This window comes from Saimiri boliviensis, chromosome 12 (assembly GCF_048565385.1).
Source record: "Saimiri boliviensis isolate mSaiBol1 chromosome 12, mSaiBol1.pri, whole genome shotgun sequence".
Lineage (NCBI taxonomy): Eukaryota > Metazoa > Chordata > Mammalia > Primates > Cebidae > Saimiri > Saimiri boliviensis.
The window spans coordinates 11,047,794-11,060,625 of record NC_133460.1 but is presented as its reverse complement, the minus strand read 5'-3'; the positions used below and the strand labels follow the sequence as shown (position 1 = coordinate 11,060,625).

General features: G+C 66.0%; 2 protein-coding genes across 2 annotated transcripts; one reads left to right on the top strand and one right to left on the bottom strand.

The window, feature by feature from the left end:
• Positions 1–109: 109 nt before the first annotated feature.
• Positions 110–10,106, top strand: CHTF18 (chromosome transmission fidelity factor 18). The gene is made up of 22 exons (XM_074381816.1): positions 110–259; positions 433–627; positions 709–867; positions 1,049–1,209; positions 2,661–2,753; positions 2,836–2,888; positions 3,021–3,162; positions 3,626–3,835; positions 4,304–4,401; positions 4,665–4,788; positions 4,867–5,018; positions 5,123–5,216; positions 5,372–5,470; positions 5,555–5,685; positions 6,387–6,534; positions 7,387–7,611; positions 7,724–7,873; positions 7,981–8,111; positions 8,719–8,863; positions 8,962–9,093; positions 9,743–9,800; positions 9,877–10,106. Exons 1-22 carry the CDS (start codon positions 169–171, stop codon positions 10,011–10,013), a joined length of 2,928 nt encoding a protein of 975 aa, XP_074237917.1. The 5' UTR covers positions 110–168; the 3' UTR covers positions 10,014–10,106.
• Positions 10,071–12,234, bottom strand: GNG13 (G protein subunit gamma 13). The gene is made up of 3 exons (XM_039478057.2): positions 12,139–12,234; positions 10,563–10,694; positions 10,071–10,403 (listed from the first exon to the last, which is right to left on the bottom strand). The coding sequence occupies exons 2-3, from the start codon at positions 10,658–10,660 to the stop codon at positions 10,298–10,300; spliced, it is 204 nt and encodes a 67-aa protein (XP_039333991.1). The 5' UTR covers positions 10,661–10,694; positions 12,139–12,234; the 3' UTR covers positions 10,071–10,297.
• Between the last annotated feature and the right edge of the window lie 598 nt (positions 12,235–12,832).

Here is a 12,832-nt window from a genome sequence, read left to right as displayed (position 1 = left end):
CCACGACGCCCTCAGCCCCGCCTCCGCCCCGCCTACCAATGGCAAGCGCCGTTGGGCACGCCGGCCGCTGATTGGCGTCACTCGGCACGCTCGGGGCGGGCGGCGCACGGCGGCGGCGGCGGCGGCGGCGCGGGAGATTCGGAGCAGGAGCTGGGTGTCGCGGACGGCATGGAGGACTACGAGCGGGAGCTGTGCGGCGTGGAGGATGACTTCCACAGCCAGTTCGCGGCCGAGCTGGAGGTGCTGGCCGAGCTGGAAGGTGGGGCGCGGCCCCCGTCAGGGACGGCTCCGGAGGCGGCGAGGCCGCGCAGCCCCGGTTCGGAGCCGGGACGGAGACCACCTCGGGGGTGCGTGCCGGGGCCGAAGGGCTTCGTCGCCGCCGCTGGCGGGATCTGTCCCGGGGCGGCCGCCGAGAACCTCCTCTCCCAGCAGGGGCGTCGACGCCATCGCCCTCCGGAGTGCCCCCGCCCCCTGCCGGCCGGCCCCCGCGGACGTTCGAGGAGGCCCTCGCGGGAGGGGACGCGGCCTCCCGCCTCGCCGCAGCCGCCTCTCCGGGCAGCAGCCGGGGCCGCGCCCGGAAGAGGCAGGTGGACGCGGGCCCGCAGCCGGCCGGATCCCCGCCCCGCAGTAGGTCGCGGCGTGGCCCCAGGGCCTCGGGGTGGGCGCGAGGCTGGGAGGCCCCTGGTTCCTTGTCTGTGTCTCCCGCAGGCCCCAGGATCAAACGGCCCAGGCTGCAGGTGGTCAAGAAGCTGAACTTCAGGTCGGAGGAGTTGGAGGGGCCGCCGCCACCCGACACCCCACCAAGGGACGTCACCCCTCCGCCTAGCCCTGAGGACCTCGCCGAGCTGTGGGGCCGTGGTGTGGCTTGCATACCGGTGTCCCACCCCGTTTGTCTTGTGGGACTCAGATGGAGCCCTCCTGTTTCCTGGAAGGGCCTGGGGAATGGGAAGGGTTCCGTGGCTCAGGGTGGCATCGGACTCATGTGACCACTGGTGACCCAAGGCTTGAGTTTCTGCCACTGATTCCTGGTCTCTCCCCAGAGCCTCAGATGCTGCTGCTGACGTGGGTCTTACACAGGTCTCACCAGCCCCCCGAAATCCTGTCCTGAGACGACCCCCCATCTTCGAGGACTATGTCCACGTGACATCCACGGAGGGCGTCCGGGCCTTTCTGGTGCTGCGTACTGACCCCATGGGCACAGGGGTGCCGGTGCGTGCAGCGACAAGTCCATGGCCTGGGGCCGCCGGTGGCTGTGGGCTTCCCGAATGGTGGATGGGCTGGTGCTGCTCAGGAAAGGGTCCTGGCAGCCCTCACCTGTGCTGTTTGCTTAAGGCGGGTCCTGTGCACACCGCCAGGGGCTGTAGAGGGCAGGCTGCTTCGTGGGCTGCTGCAGGGTCCAGCCCCGAAGGGTCTAGCGGGTGTTCTTTTGTGTGCAGAGACAATAGATGGTAGAAAAGAGAGATGCCAGATGCAGAGATAAGAGACCTCAGCTGGTCCAGCAGTGGCCCCGAATGCTTGGACGCTGATGTTTATCGTCTCCGAGGCAGGGGGCAGGGTAGGAAGAGTGAATTATCTGACGTGATTGGTAGGGGTCAAGCAAATCACGTTCTTACAAGACTGGGCCCCGTGGGTACTGTGCAGAGGGGCCCTCCCTCTCAGGTAGCTGGTGCAAGGAGCGGAGGCGCATGTATTGGTTTCTTTCTATGCACTTATCAGAGAGATCAGAGGCTTTTTAGGATTCCTATATACCTGCTTCTCACAGCTTCTAAGAATTTACAAGGGCGCATCGGGTGGGAAGGTGAAACATGAAGGTGGACAAGGATGGTGACCGTCGGAGCACAGCTCCACGAAGAGGTGTTTAAGCCCCCGGATGTCTGCAGGCCGGCCTGGCTAGTGTCAGACCTTCCTCGAGAGCCAGACAGAGCAGTGTTCTCTGAACTCCCCAGTGAGAGGGAGACTCCCCCTCATGGCCTGCTAAGTAACAGGCGCCTTCCCAGGTGCCGGCACTACCGCAAGGCTCTAGCCTCCTGATCAGTTCTGACAACGTCCTTTTAGTTTCTAATTATGTTTCACTCGATTATGTCTCTTTTATAGGACTAAAAATCTTCTTACAGCAAAGATTAATAGAGAATAGTGATGTAGTAAGATTGATTACGTAATTGAAGTTAGCATCTAATTTGTGTCATTTCTGTGAGTAATCATTCGTTGTGTCGTAACTGATCAGCCAGTTTGTTTGGTGCGTTGCTATATCTGAGTAATCATTTATTACTGAAGGGACAGATTGTGCCTTCAGTGTCTTGCCGTGGCACCTGGGCAACTTTCTTCCCACAGCGTGCAGCCTTAGAGGACATATAGCCTCCCCACCCCGGGCTGCCGTCCAGCCTGTTTGCGTGGCCTGGGGGTGGAGAGGGCCTCCCTGCTTCCCTGTCCCACGTTTGCCATCCCTGTTCTCCTTCCTGGTGAAGCTGCCCCTCGTTTTCCCTCTGTAGATGCCCCATCTGGGTGGCTTCCTTTGGCCCCCCTGCCCAGTCTCCCACCCACCCCTTGGCCAGCTTCCTGGGGTGGTCCCACCTGGGTCCCTGAGCGCTGATGGGGGCTGAGGTGAACCGCTTGACCTGGGAAGGCTCCAGAGGCAACTGTGTCCCTTCCCTTCCCCACAGAGTCCTCTCCCCGATGTCCCATGGCGAGGTGATGGCCAGCTGGACCTGTTGGGTGTGTCCTTCGCCTCCCTGAAGGAGCAGGTCGACATCGAGGTTGGGGCTGAGGGTTTGCTGGGGAGTTGGGGGGGTGCTGGGGCCGCCTGAACTCTCCTGATCCCAGCCTGTGTTTGCACAGCGGCGCCGGCAGCTGCTCCAGGAGGCCCAGCAGCTCTCAGACACCCTGCACAGGTGACTTGGCCGGCCCTTCTGCCCAGGGCACCCTTTTGGGCTCTTGCATCAACTCCTAGCTCGTGTTTGTGGGGTGTGGGTCAGCATGGTTCCCTGTGAGGGGTTTGTGGCTCAGGACAGGGTCCTCTCCAGCCTCAGGTCAGGGGAGGAGGAGACAGCGCAGCCTCTGGGGGCCCCCGAGGAGGAGCTGGCTGCCAGCCAAGACGCCGCCCCCCACTGCCTCTGGGTGGATGAGTTTGCGCCCCGGCACTACACGGAGCTGCTCAGTGATGACGTGAGGTCTTATTCTCGCTCAAGTGTGACTGGCTCCCTCTGTTCCCACGAGGGAAGAACCTGGGCCTGCTGGTCTTTGCACGGCCAGTTCGCTGGGCCTCAGAGATGGAGTGGGGATGCTGGTCTGCCCCTAGAGCTGTAGGCGGGGAGCTGAGCACAGGGCTGTGCGCTGCTGGCCTCCCGTGACCTGTGAGCCGGGCCGGGGATCCAGGTTGTCCCTGGATCCAAGCCTCTGTCCCCTTTCCCACCTTCACAGCAGCCCACACTGGGGCGCCCCTGGGGAGGGCAGGGGCCTCCCAGACGGGTTGGGGATGGAGCGCCTGCTATGAGCCTCTCAGTCACTCACCTGCAATGGCCATTCATCCTGAGGCTGGGTGTCCCACTGGGGTCCCAGGGCTCACAGTGGCAGGCTGACTCCCCCTGCCTGGAGGCGGTGCCCTCAGGCTGTGCGTCCCCTCCCTCAGTTCACTAACCGCTGCCTGCTCAAGTGGCTGAAGCTGTGGGACCTGGTGGTGTTTGGCCACGAGAGGCCTGCCCGGAAGCCCAGGCCCAGTGTTGAGCCGGCCCGGGCCAGTAAGGAGGCCATAGCCCCAGGCAAGTGGAAGAGCCATGAGCAGGTGCTGGAGGAGATGCTGGAGGCCGGACTGGACTCGTGCCAGCGGCCGCGGCACAAGGTGAGTCCGGCCAGCCGTGCACCAGCACCAAGCCTGAGGCTTTGCACTTGATGTCTGGCACCCTCGCAGCCTTCGGGTTCCGGCTTTTTCTAGGAGGCTGGGTGTGGTGACTTGAGGGTCTTGGTGTGAAACACAATTAGTACCAGTTAGAACTGGAATCTGTTTCAGTGACAGCTCGAGGGAAGTCAGTGCCCCCGAAGGCTCTGCATCTGGCCAGGATGATCTAGGTGGACGGTGGGTGGTTTCTGGGGGCTGGGCACGTGGGTACAAGCTGTGTCTCGTCTGCACAAACCTTACTCTGCATGGGGTTTTTTCTGTTGCCTTCTTGGTGCGTGAACGTGGCCACTTTTGTTCTTGGTGGGCTGGGGAGCGCCCAGCCTGTGGGGCACTCGTTGCCGTTCCTGGCCGCTGGCCGGGCGCGTTCTGTGGGTGTGGGGCACACCACATCTCTGTCTCCCTGGGCTGCAGGTGGCACTGCTGTGTGGGCCCCCGGGGCTGGGGAAGACCACCCTGGCACACGTGATCGCGCGGCACGCGGGGTACTCTGTGGTGGAGATGAACGCCAGGTGGGTGGCCCTCACGTCCGTCCTGGTGTGTTTCAGTCCTGGTTGTGGAGCTGAGACCGAGGGTGGATGCTCCTGATGCTCCTGTCTTGAGGGCGGGGGTGGCCTGGGCCTGTGGGCTGGGGAAATGTGTCCTTCCTCGGGATTCACGGGGTCACCGCAGCCACGTCACATGGCAGCCTCAGCGTAGGGACATCAGCCCTGGTCTTGGGAGGCTCCCCTGCCCAGGACACTGGCCGCCCTGATCCCGTACCTCACCGTTCCAGTGACGACCGCAGCCCCGAGGTCTTCCGCACACGCATCGAGGCGGCGACGCAGATGGAGTCGGTGCTGGGTGCTAGCGGGAAGCCCAACTGCCTGGTCATCGATGAGATCGACGGGGCCCCCGTGGTGGGCTCCCTGACGCCAGGGTGGGAGGGTGGGCGGGCGTCGGGGCCTAGGCTCACTGTCTGCCTCACCTCCCCCAAGGCTGCCATCAGCGTCCTCCTGAGCATCCTGAACCGCAAGGGCCCGCAGGAGGCGGAGCTCCAGGGCCAGCCTGTGCCTTTGAGTGGTGGGCGGCGGCGCCGGGCGGAGGGGGGGCTCCTGATGAGGCCCATTATCTGCATTTGCAATGACCAGTGAGTGTGTGGGCGGGTGCTGCGGTCAGGAGAGGCCCCGGCCCGTGCTGTGCCCCGGGCTGTGGTGCCCACCCTGGGTCCCTGGCGCTGCTGCCTCTCCTCAGGTTCGTGCCATCCCTGCGGCAGCTGAAGCAGCAGGCCTTCCTGCTACACTTCCCGCCTACTCTGCCCTCCAGGCTGGTACAGCGTCTCCAGGAGGTCAGTGGGGCCCAGGGAGCCGCCGGGCCGACGCAGGGTTGGGGGCGTGGCCTCGTCCTAGCCCCGTTTCCCTGTCCCCCTCCCTGTGGAGCCCCCAGTATCCCCGGCAGGGTGGGGCAGACGCTGGCACCCTCCGCAGACGACTTCTCCCGCAGGTTTCCCTGCGGCGGGGCCTGAGGGCCGACCCTGGGGCGCTGGCCGCCCTCTGCGAGAAAACGGACAATGACATTCGGGCCTGCATCAACACCCTGCAGGTGGGGGCCGGGCAGGCGCCGGGCAGGGCGGGAAGGGAAGGGGTCGGGAGTTGGCTGCCTCTTATGCCTCCCCCGCTTGTCCAGTTTTTGCACAGCCAGGGCCAGCGGGAGCTGAGTGTGCGGGACGTGCGGGCCACACGCGTGGGCCTCAAGGACCAGCGCAGAGGGCTCTTCTCAGTGTGGCAGGAGGTCTTCCAGCTGCCTCGAGCCCAGAGGTAGGCGGCACGGCCTTGGCTCAGACAGCCATGGTGCCCAGGCCCCAGGATGTTGGCCCTCTGTGAGACCAGCACGGCCGAGCTGGGGACTCCGCGTCCTGAGCCTGTGCCTGCCTGCCACCCTCCAGGGCCCTCCTGGCCTTTCCCTGGCTTGTTCTCGTCATTCAGCCTTGGTGGCGCAGCCACGGAAGTCACCAGGGCCCCTGTGGGAAGGATGGCCCGATTCAGTGGGGCCCCCAGGGCACCCCGTGGCTTGGCTTCCGCCTCTGGCCCGGCTGCACCCTCAGTTTTGCCACGTTCTGTCTGGGCTGTGGCGTCCGTGCCCCTGCCTGCCCGTACCTCGAGGTCTCCTGTGGGTGGGAGCAGCCAGCATGTCTCTCTGTGGCCTGATGTGGGGCCCCAGGGGGTGCTGGTCTGGTGGTGCCTCGGGGCATGAGAGGTACCAGCCTGGGGCTGCGGGACGTGCTGCTCCTGGCCTGGACCCTGGGGTGGGGGGGGCTCACCCTGGGGTCTCTTGGACCCAGAGGGTCAGGACAGGGCTCCTCCTCACGTTTAGGGAGGTTTTCAGGGGGTTGAGGGCAGGTTGTGTCCCCAGCTGTCTCTACGTGAGCGAGGGAGTGAGGGCCCTGCTGAGAAGCGTGGAGTGGGGGCGCCTCTGCTTACACACGGGCCCATCCAGCTTCAGCCCCCACCATCTGCAGGCGCCGTGTGGGCCAGGACCCTGCCCTGCCTGCTGACACGCTCCTTCTGGGTGACGGGGACGCAGGCTCCCTGACCTCGGCCTCACAGCGATTCTACCACGTGCTGCACGCGGCTGCCTCTACGGGCGAGCACGAGAAGGTGGTCCAGGTAGCTGCCCTCCACCAGAATCCCTGCTGGGGGTCGCTTGGCCAGGACCTGGGCTGTGCCCTTGCCCCTGCTGGCCCTCCGTGAGGAGGGGAGATGCTTTGGGGTGCTGAGAGAGGGAGGCGGGCGTCGGGAGATGGGGCACCAGGAGGCCTCTGAGGTGGGGAGCCGGAGCCCGGAGGAGGGGGGCCTGCAGGGCATGGGCCTCGGCAGGCAAGGAGAGAGGTAGCCAGTGTCTGACTGGGGAGGCTTCGGTGGAGGCTGCTCGGGACTCAGCCAGTTGGGGTGGAGCCTCTGCGTGACCGCCTGGCCTGGGGCTGTGAGGGGCTGGCACGTGGGGCAGTGACAGCTTGGCCTGAGCAAGCGGTAGAGGCCTCCTGCCGCCCTGCCTCCGGGAGTCCCTGGCTAAGCTACCTACCAACTCTAAGCGGCTTTGGATTAGGGACTGGGGATCTGCGACCAATTCTTGAATCTGTGGTGTAGAGAGGTGGTGTCGGGGGGGCGGTGTGGAGCAGCGGGGGCGATGGACTCCCCTGCAGAATGTGCCCTGGATTCTGGTGGGTGGGGCTTCCTCAGGCCGTCTAAGGTGGGGTGAGTGAGGCTGGACCCCTTCAGCTCCTGGAGGCCCCCTGGTGGGCGGTCAACTCCCTTCAGCCTCTGTCAGCTGGAGTGGGGATGCTCAGGGTGGACCCTCCCCCAGCCCCTGGGCCCTGTGGCTCCTCGATGGTGTGTGCTGCTGCCCCAGACACCCGGCCTCCCGGGGCAGGCGGGAGGTGGGGGGCCGAGGTGGTGTGCCTTCCCTGGGGTGGGCAGGGGCGTGAGGGGCAGGAGCTCAGGGTTGCTGGCCTCCTGCAGGGCCTGTTTGACAACTTCCTGCGCCTGCGCCTGCGGGACTCCAGTCTGGGTGCCGTGTGCACGGCCCTCGACTGGCTGGCCTTCGATGACCTGCTGGCACGGGCTGCCCACCACAGCCAGAGCTTCCAGCTGCTGCGCTACCCACCCTTCCTGCCCGTGGCCTTCCATGTGCTGTTTGCCTCCAGCCACACGCCCAGGATCACCTTCCCCAGCAGCCAGCAGGAGGTGTGCCCGCCCCAGCCCCCTGTGCCGTCCGACTGTGTGGTTGCTTCCCTGCCCTTTCCCCACCTGGCCTGGGAGGCCCCTGTGACCAGGCCTTGGGTCACCCACTGCCCAGGCCCAGAGCCGGATGAGCCAGATGAGGAACCTGATCCAGACGCTGGTGTCCGGCATCGTGCCAGCCACGCGCAGCCGGGCCACGCCCCAGGCCCTGCTCCTGGATGCGCTCTGCCTGCTCCTCGACATTCTCGCACCCAAGCTGCGCCCTGTGAGTGTCCTTCCCGGGGTGGGGGACTCCCCACCTGCGGCTCCCCCACCCCAGGTGAGCACACAGCAGTACAGCCTGCTCAACCCCCCGCCTGCTGCCCCACCCAGGTCAGCACGCAGCTGTACAGCGTCCGCGAGAAGCAACAGCTGGCCAGCCTGGTGGGCACGATGCTCGCCTACAGCCTGACCTACCGCCAGGAGCGCACGCCCGACGGGCAGTACATCTACAGGCTTGAGCCGTGAGTCCGCCGGCGCCTGGGGTGGGGACTGGGGGCGGCGCTCCAGGTGCCAAGGCCCTCGTGGGACCAGGAGTCTGAGAGCACGGCCATAGGAGGGTGTCTGGGGGTGGTGGGTGCAGCCTTTGCCCAGATGTGACTATGGGAGGCTGGGCACAGCCGTGGGACCAGAGTTCTGCTGCAGAGCTGCTCCCTGCCTTAGTGTCCCCACATGGAGCTGGCAGCCAGGCGGCCTTGAGCGTGCCTTGCTGCCTAAGGCTCCGAGTCCCACTGTCGGTTGGCCACGGGGTGGCGGGGCTGAGGCACGGGGCAGTGGCCCCGGGGTCCCTGCTGCCCCGGCGACGGGACCGGCGTGCAGGATGTCTAGTCACTCTGTGAAACCCTCAGCAGGTTTCGTCATCCCGTGTATGCTTGCAGTTGGGGAAACTGAGGCTCGGGGTTGTTAAACCTGGCTGCTGCAGGGCTGGGGTGCAGTGGTGCCAGGATTCACCCCCACATTCCCACTCTGCTGTTGTGGCATTTGGAGTTCGCGGTTGGAGCGCCCGGTGGGTCTCTGGCCCTGGGCCTAGACCCACTGAGCGGTGCCCGGGTGCCTGCCCACCCTGAGCAGGAATGTGGAGGAGCTCTGCCGCTTCCCTGAGCTGCCTGCCCGCAAGCCCCTCACCTACCAGGCCAAGCAGCTCATTGCCCGAGAGATTGAGGTGGAGAAGATGCGGCGGGCAGAGGCTTCAGCCCGGGCAGGGAACAGCCCCCAGGTGAGCCCACCCAGGTTCTGAAGCAGGTTGGTCTTGGGCATGGACCATCCCCACTGTAGCCCTGTGTGGCCAACCCTGACAGTGCCTGCTCCCTGCAGGTGGACGGGAGCCCCCCAGGGCTCGAGGGTCTGCTGGGGGGCAGTGGGGAGAAAGGGGTGCGGCGACCTGCCCCACGCAACCACGAACAGCGGCTGGAGCACATCATGAGGCGCGCGGCCCCAGAGGAGCAGGTGCAAGAAGGGGCAGCAGCAGGGGCGGGACCCGGGTACTTCGGGGGGTGGGGCCGGGGCAGCCATGGGGCGGGGCCCGGGTACCTTTGGCGGTGGGGGTGGGAGAGCCGTGGGGCGGGGCCGGAGTCCCTTTGGGGTGGGGCTGGAGCAGCTATGGGGCCGGGCCCGGCTACCTTTGGGGGTGGGGCTGGGAGAGCCATGGGGCGGGGCCAGGGTCCCTTTGGGGTGGGGCTGGAGCCGCTATGGGGCGGGGCCCAGGTACCTTTGGGGGTGGGGCTGGGACTGCCATGGGCGGGGCCAAATCAACTTCGGGGTGGGGGGGTGGGCTGAGCCACAGGAGGAGTCTGGCTTGGGGTGGAGCTGGCTCAGTGCCCTAAGCGGGACTCTGAAGGTCCACCAGGGTTCCACCCGGGCCTGTCTCCTGCCTGGGCACAAGAGTGGCCCTATTGGCTTCCTGCCTGGTCCCTGTCTAAGGAGTAGATGGCAGTGAGGGGTGGGGGGTGCTGGCCTGGGCCAGGTTGGGAAAGGTGTCTCAGAGGTGCTCCGGTCCCTCCTCCCTGGAAAGGCCCTCGGTCCTCCCATCGTGGGCAGGGGCTGCATAGGGTGTCTGCCCTGCGGGGCTGACCAAACCCTCCCTCTTCCCGGTCAGCCTGAGAGGGACTTCTTTGGACGTGTGGTGGTCAGGAGCGTGGCAGCGCCGAGTGCAGGTGTGTGTGGGTTTGCAAGGTTGTGGGGGACCTGGGTACCGGGGTGCAGCTGAGGAGCAACACTGTGGCCCCACAGGGGACACGGCCCCGGAGCAGGACTCAGCGGAGCGGCGCATGGGCACGGCGGTGGGCAGGAGCCAGGTCTGGTTCCGCTTCAACGAGGGCGTCTCGAACGCGGTGCGGCGCAGCCTGTACATCCGAGACCTGCTCTAGTTTCCTCTGCCCCGTGAAACGCTCCGCGTTGCTCCCCGTGGACGGAGCGGAGGGACAGAACCCGGAAGCTCTTTATAAAGTCACACCTTTACAGACTGCAGTCACGCGCGAGTGGCGTGGGCTCGCGCGATGGTGGAGTGGGCTGGGCAGGGCTCGCTGGACGGTGGGAGTGGGCCGGGCGCGGGCTTGCGGGCCGGTGGGAGTGGGCCGGGCGGGGGCTCGCGGGCCGGTGGGAGTGGGCCGGGCAGAGCTCGCGGGCCGGTGGGAGTGGGCCCAGTGCGGGCTCACAGGATGGTGCACTTGCCCTTCTCCACCCACGGGTTGTTCTTCATCAGGTCGGGGTTCAGGAAAGGGTCTTTGGGGATCCCGTCCTCAATCCACTTCAGCAGCCTGTGGGTGGACAGGTGGGCGGCCGGCACGTGAGGGTGGCACCTGGCCCCCGAGGGCCTCCTGCTGCACCTGCCCGTGGGCGCTGGTCTTGGCTATGGAAATGAGCGGCCAGCGCGGGGCAGACAAACGAGAGGGAAATCAGGCGGGTGGGGCACTCACTCGGGGATGGTCTTGGAGGCCATCTCTCGCTGGTAGGACAGCTGGTACTTGAGGCTCTCCACCTCCTTCTTCATCTGTGGCACGTCCCACTCCTCCATGGCGTCGGGGGCTTCCGAAGCAGCCAGCCTGGGGCTGGAGAGAGCAGGAGGAAGCCGCAGGACCAGTGCCGCCAGCCTGCGGTCCCCACCCCTTAGCCGCTCCCTCCCCGCAGGCCTGAGCTGAGCCCCCCACGATGAACTGGTTAGAGTCCCCACCACTGCCTGGGCGAGCTCCCTGAGTCCTGCTCTCTCCACCCCTGTCGTCCCCCAGGTCCACAGGTGTTGCCAGGGTGCAGGGCACAGGGCGTGTTCCTACAAGGCTCCAGCCCACTCGCCCGGCGGGGTTAATTAACTGCAGGAGAAACTTTCCATCCTCAGCTACCCCCATCCCCCACACCTGACGAAGGTCCCTTGGAGACAACGGAATGGGTGCCCAGCATGGCAGGTCCCCAGCTCCCACCCTCCCAGTGAGGCCCTTGCAGGCTGACCCAGACCACGGTGTGGGGTGGGCCAGGTCCACTGGGTGCCCCCCTGTTTTGCATGGGCAGAGCCCAGCTCAGAGCTGGTGACTGCTGGGCAGGAAGGCTTTGCTGCAGTTTGCATTTTTGGCAGGTGGGGTGGGCTGGGCTGGGCTGGGGTGTGTGCTCAGGACCTTGGAGGCTCAGGCTACATGGCCTGAGTCTGGGATGTGTGCTGTGGGTGGCCCCTGGGTCCCCAGTGTGCTTGGCAGCCACACACAGGTCACCTGCAGGCTTTCTGCTTGTGGCCAGCGTGGGAAAAGCCACAGGTTGACACCTCTCAGAACTGTTGGAAGTTCAAGGCGAGGGGGGTTGGGAAGCCCCCTGCCTCTCCCACCCGCTGCACACTCCAGGGGCACAGGGAGTCTCACTCTGCCCCAACGCTGGCCCCAATCCCTGAGGTTAGGAGACGGGGCTGGCTTCCTCGACCTTGGGAGGGTGAGTAGGGAGCTGGCGCTGAGTTTAGGGGAGCTTTCCTCTGGCTGTCAAGGGGTCTCCTGGCCCAACAGGCTCCCCATCCCTTTAATCTCACAGCTGTGCCACCCACCTAGGGAGGGGCCCAAGGCCTGGTGCCGGTGGGATCTGGTTCGTTAATTGGACAGACTGTCAGAAGCTGGGGGAGGGTCTGCCAGGAGCTGGGTGGGAGCCCAGGGAGTGGGTGGGGGCAGGTTTCTGGGGGAACGATTAGGGTCATGCAGAAGATTCCCTCCCTCTGTGCGGGACTTTCCTCGGAGACCCCCACACATAGACAGCTACGAGGGTGTGGGGCTGGCTGCCAGGGGGTCCTCGCCCAGCCCGGCTGCCCGCTGCATGCACCCCGTGGACGCCCCCTGCCACGGCACTTGGCAGGCACTGCGGGTGCGCACGGTGCTCAGACCGACCACGGCTCCCACGAACCTCATAAGCCGCCACCCTGCTTGCAGCACCACCCGGGAGTTAGGGTGAACCCAGGGGACTGACTTGGGCAAGCCGAAAGCCACGGGCCCTCCCCAGCCCCAGGGACCTGTTCGTTGGCCCTACCTTGAAAGGTGACAGCGTAGGGACAGTGATGACAACGGCCAGGCGACCACGAGTGACAGCGAGGGCTAAGTGCTGTGCCGGGAGTCCGCCCGGCAGAGCCCCGCTGGGCCCCGCCCCTCCCGCCACCCGGGCCCTGGCGCCGCCCCCACCCCCTCCTCAGGGCTCATCTGACCCCAGAGACAGCCTGTGCTGCTGCCTCCCCGGGGCTCATCCAGCGCATGGACATACAGGCAGGGGCCAGTGTGGGGCTGGTCCAGCTTCCCCAAGGGGCCGGCTTGGGCACTGGTGGAGCAGTCTCCAACCTGGGGGGCGGGTTCCTGGGCTGCATACTAGGGGTGTTTAGCATCCTCTGGTCAGGGCCTTCCCCCTCCAGTGTGCTGGGCCAACCGGGAGGAGTGGGGATGGGGCCAGGACCCTTTGCTCTCTGGGGTCTCTGCAGCCTGCAGGGTTTGGGTGACCCTCAGCCATGTCCCCCACAGGGCGTCCTGTATGGGCCTTGTGGCTCACCCTGGGATGTGAGCCTCTTTCTGCTGAGGGCCTTGGGCCTCTGTGGAGCTCCCTGCTCCGTCCCAACTCCCCATTCCCAGGCCAGTGGTGGGCACAGTGGGCAGCTCATGAGGGCAGGAGGGTGCCACACTCTGGTCTGCCCTGAGCCGAGGGCGTCCTGAGGCGTCCCCGACACCAGGCCCATCGT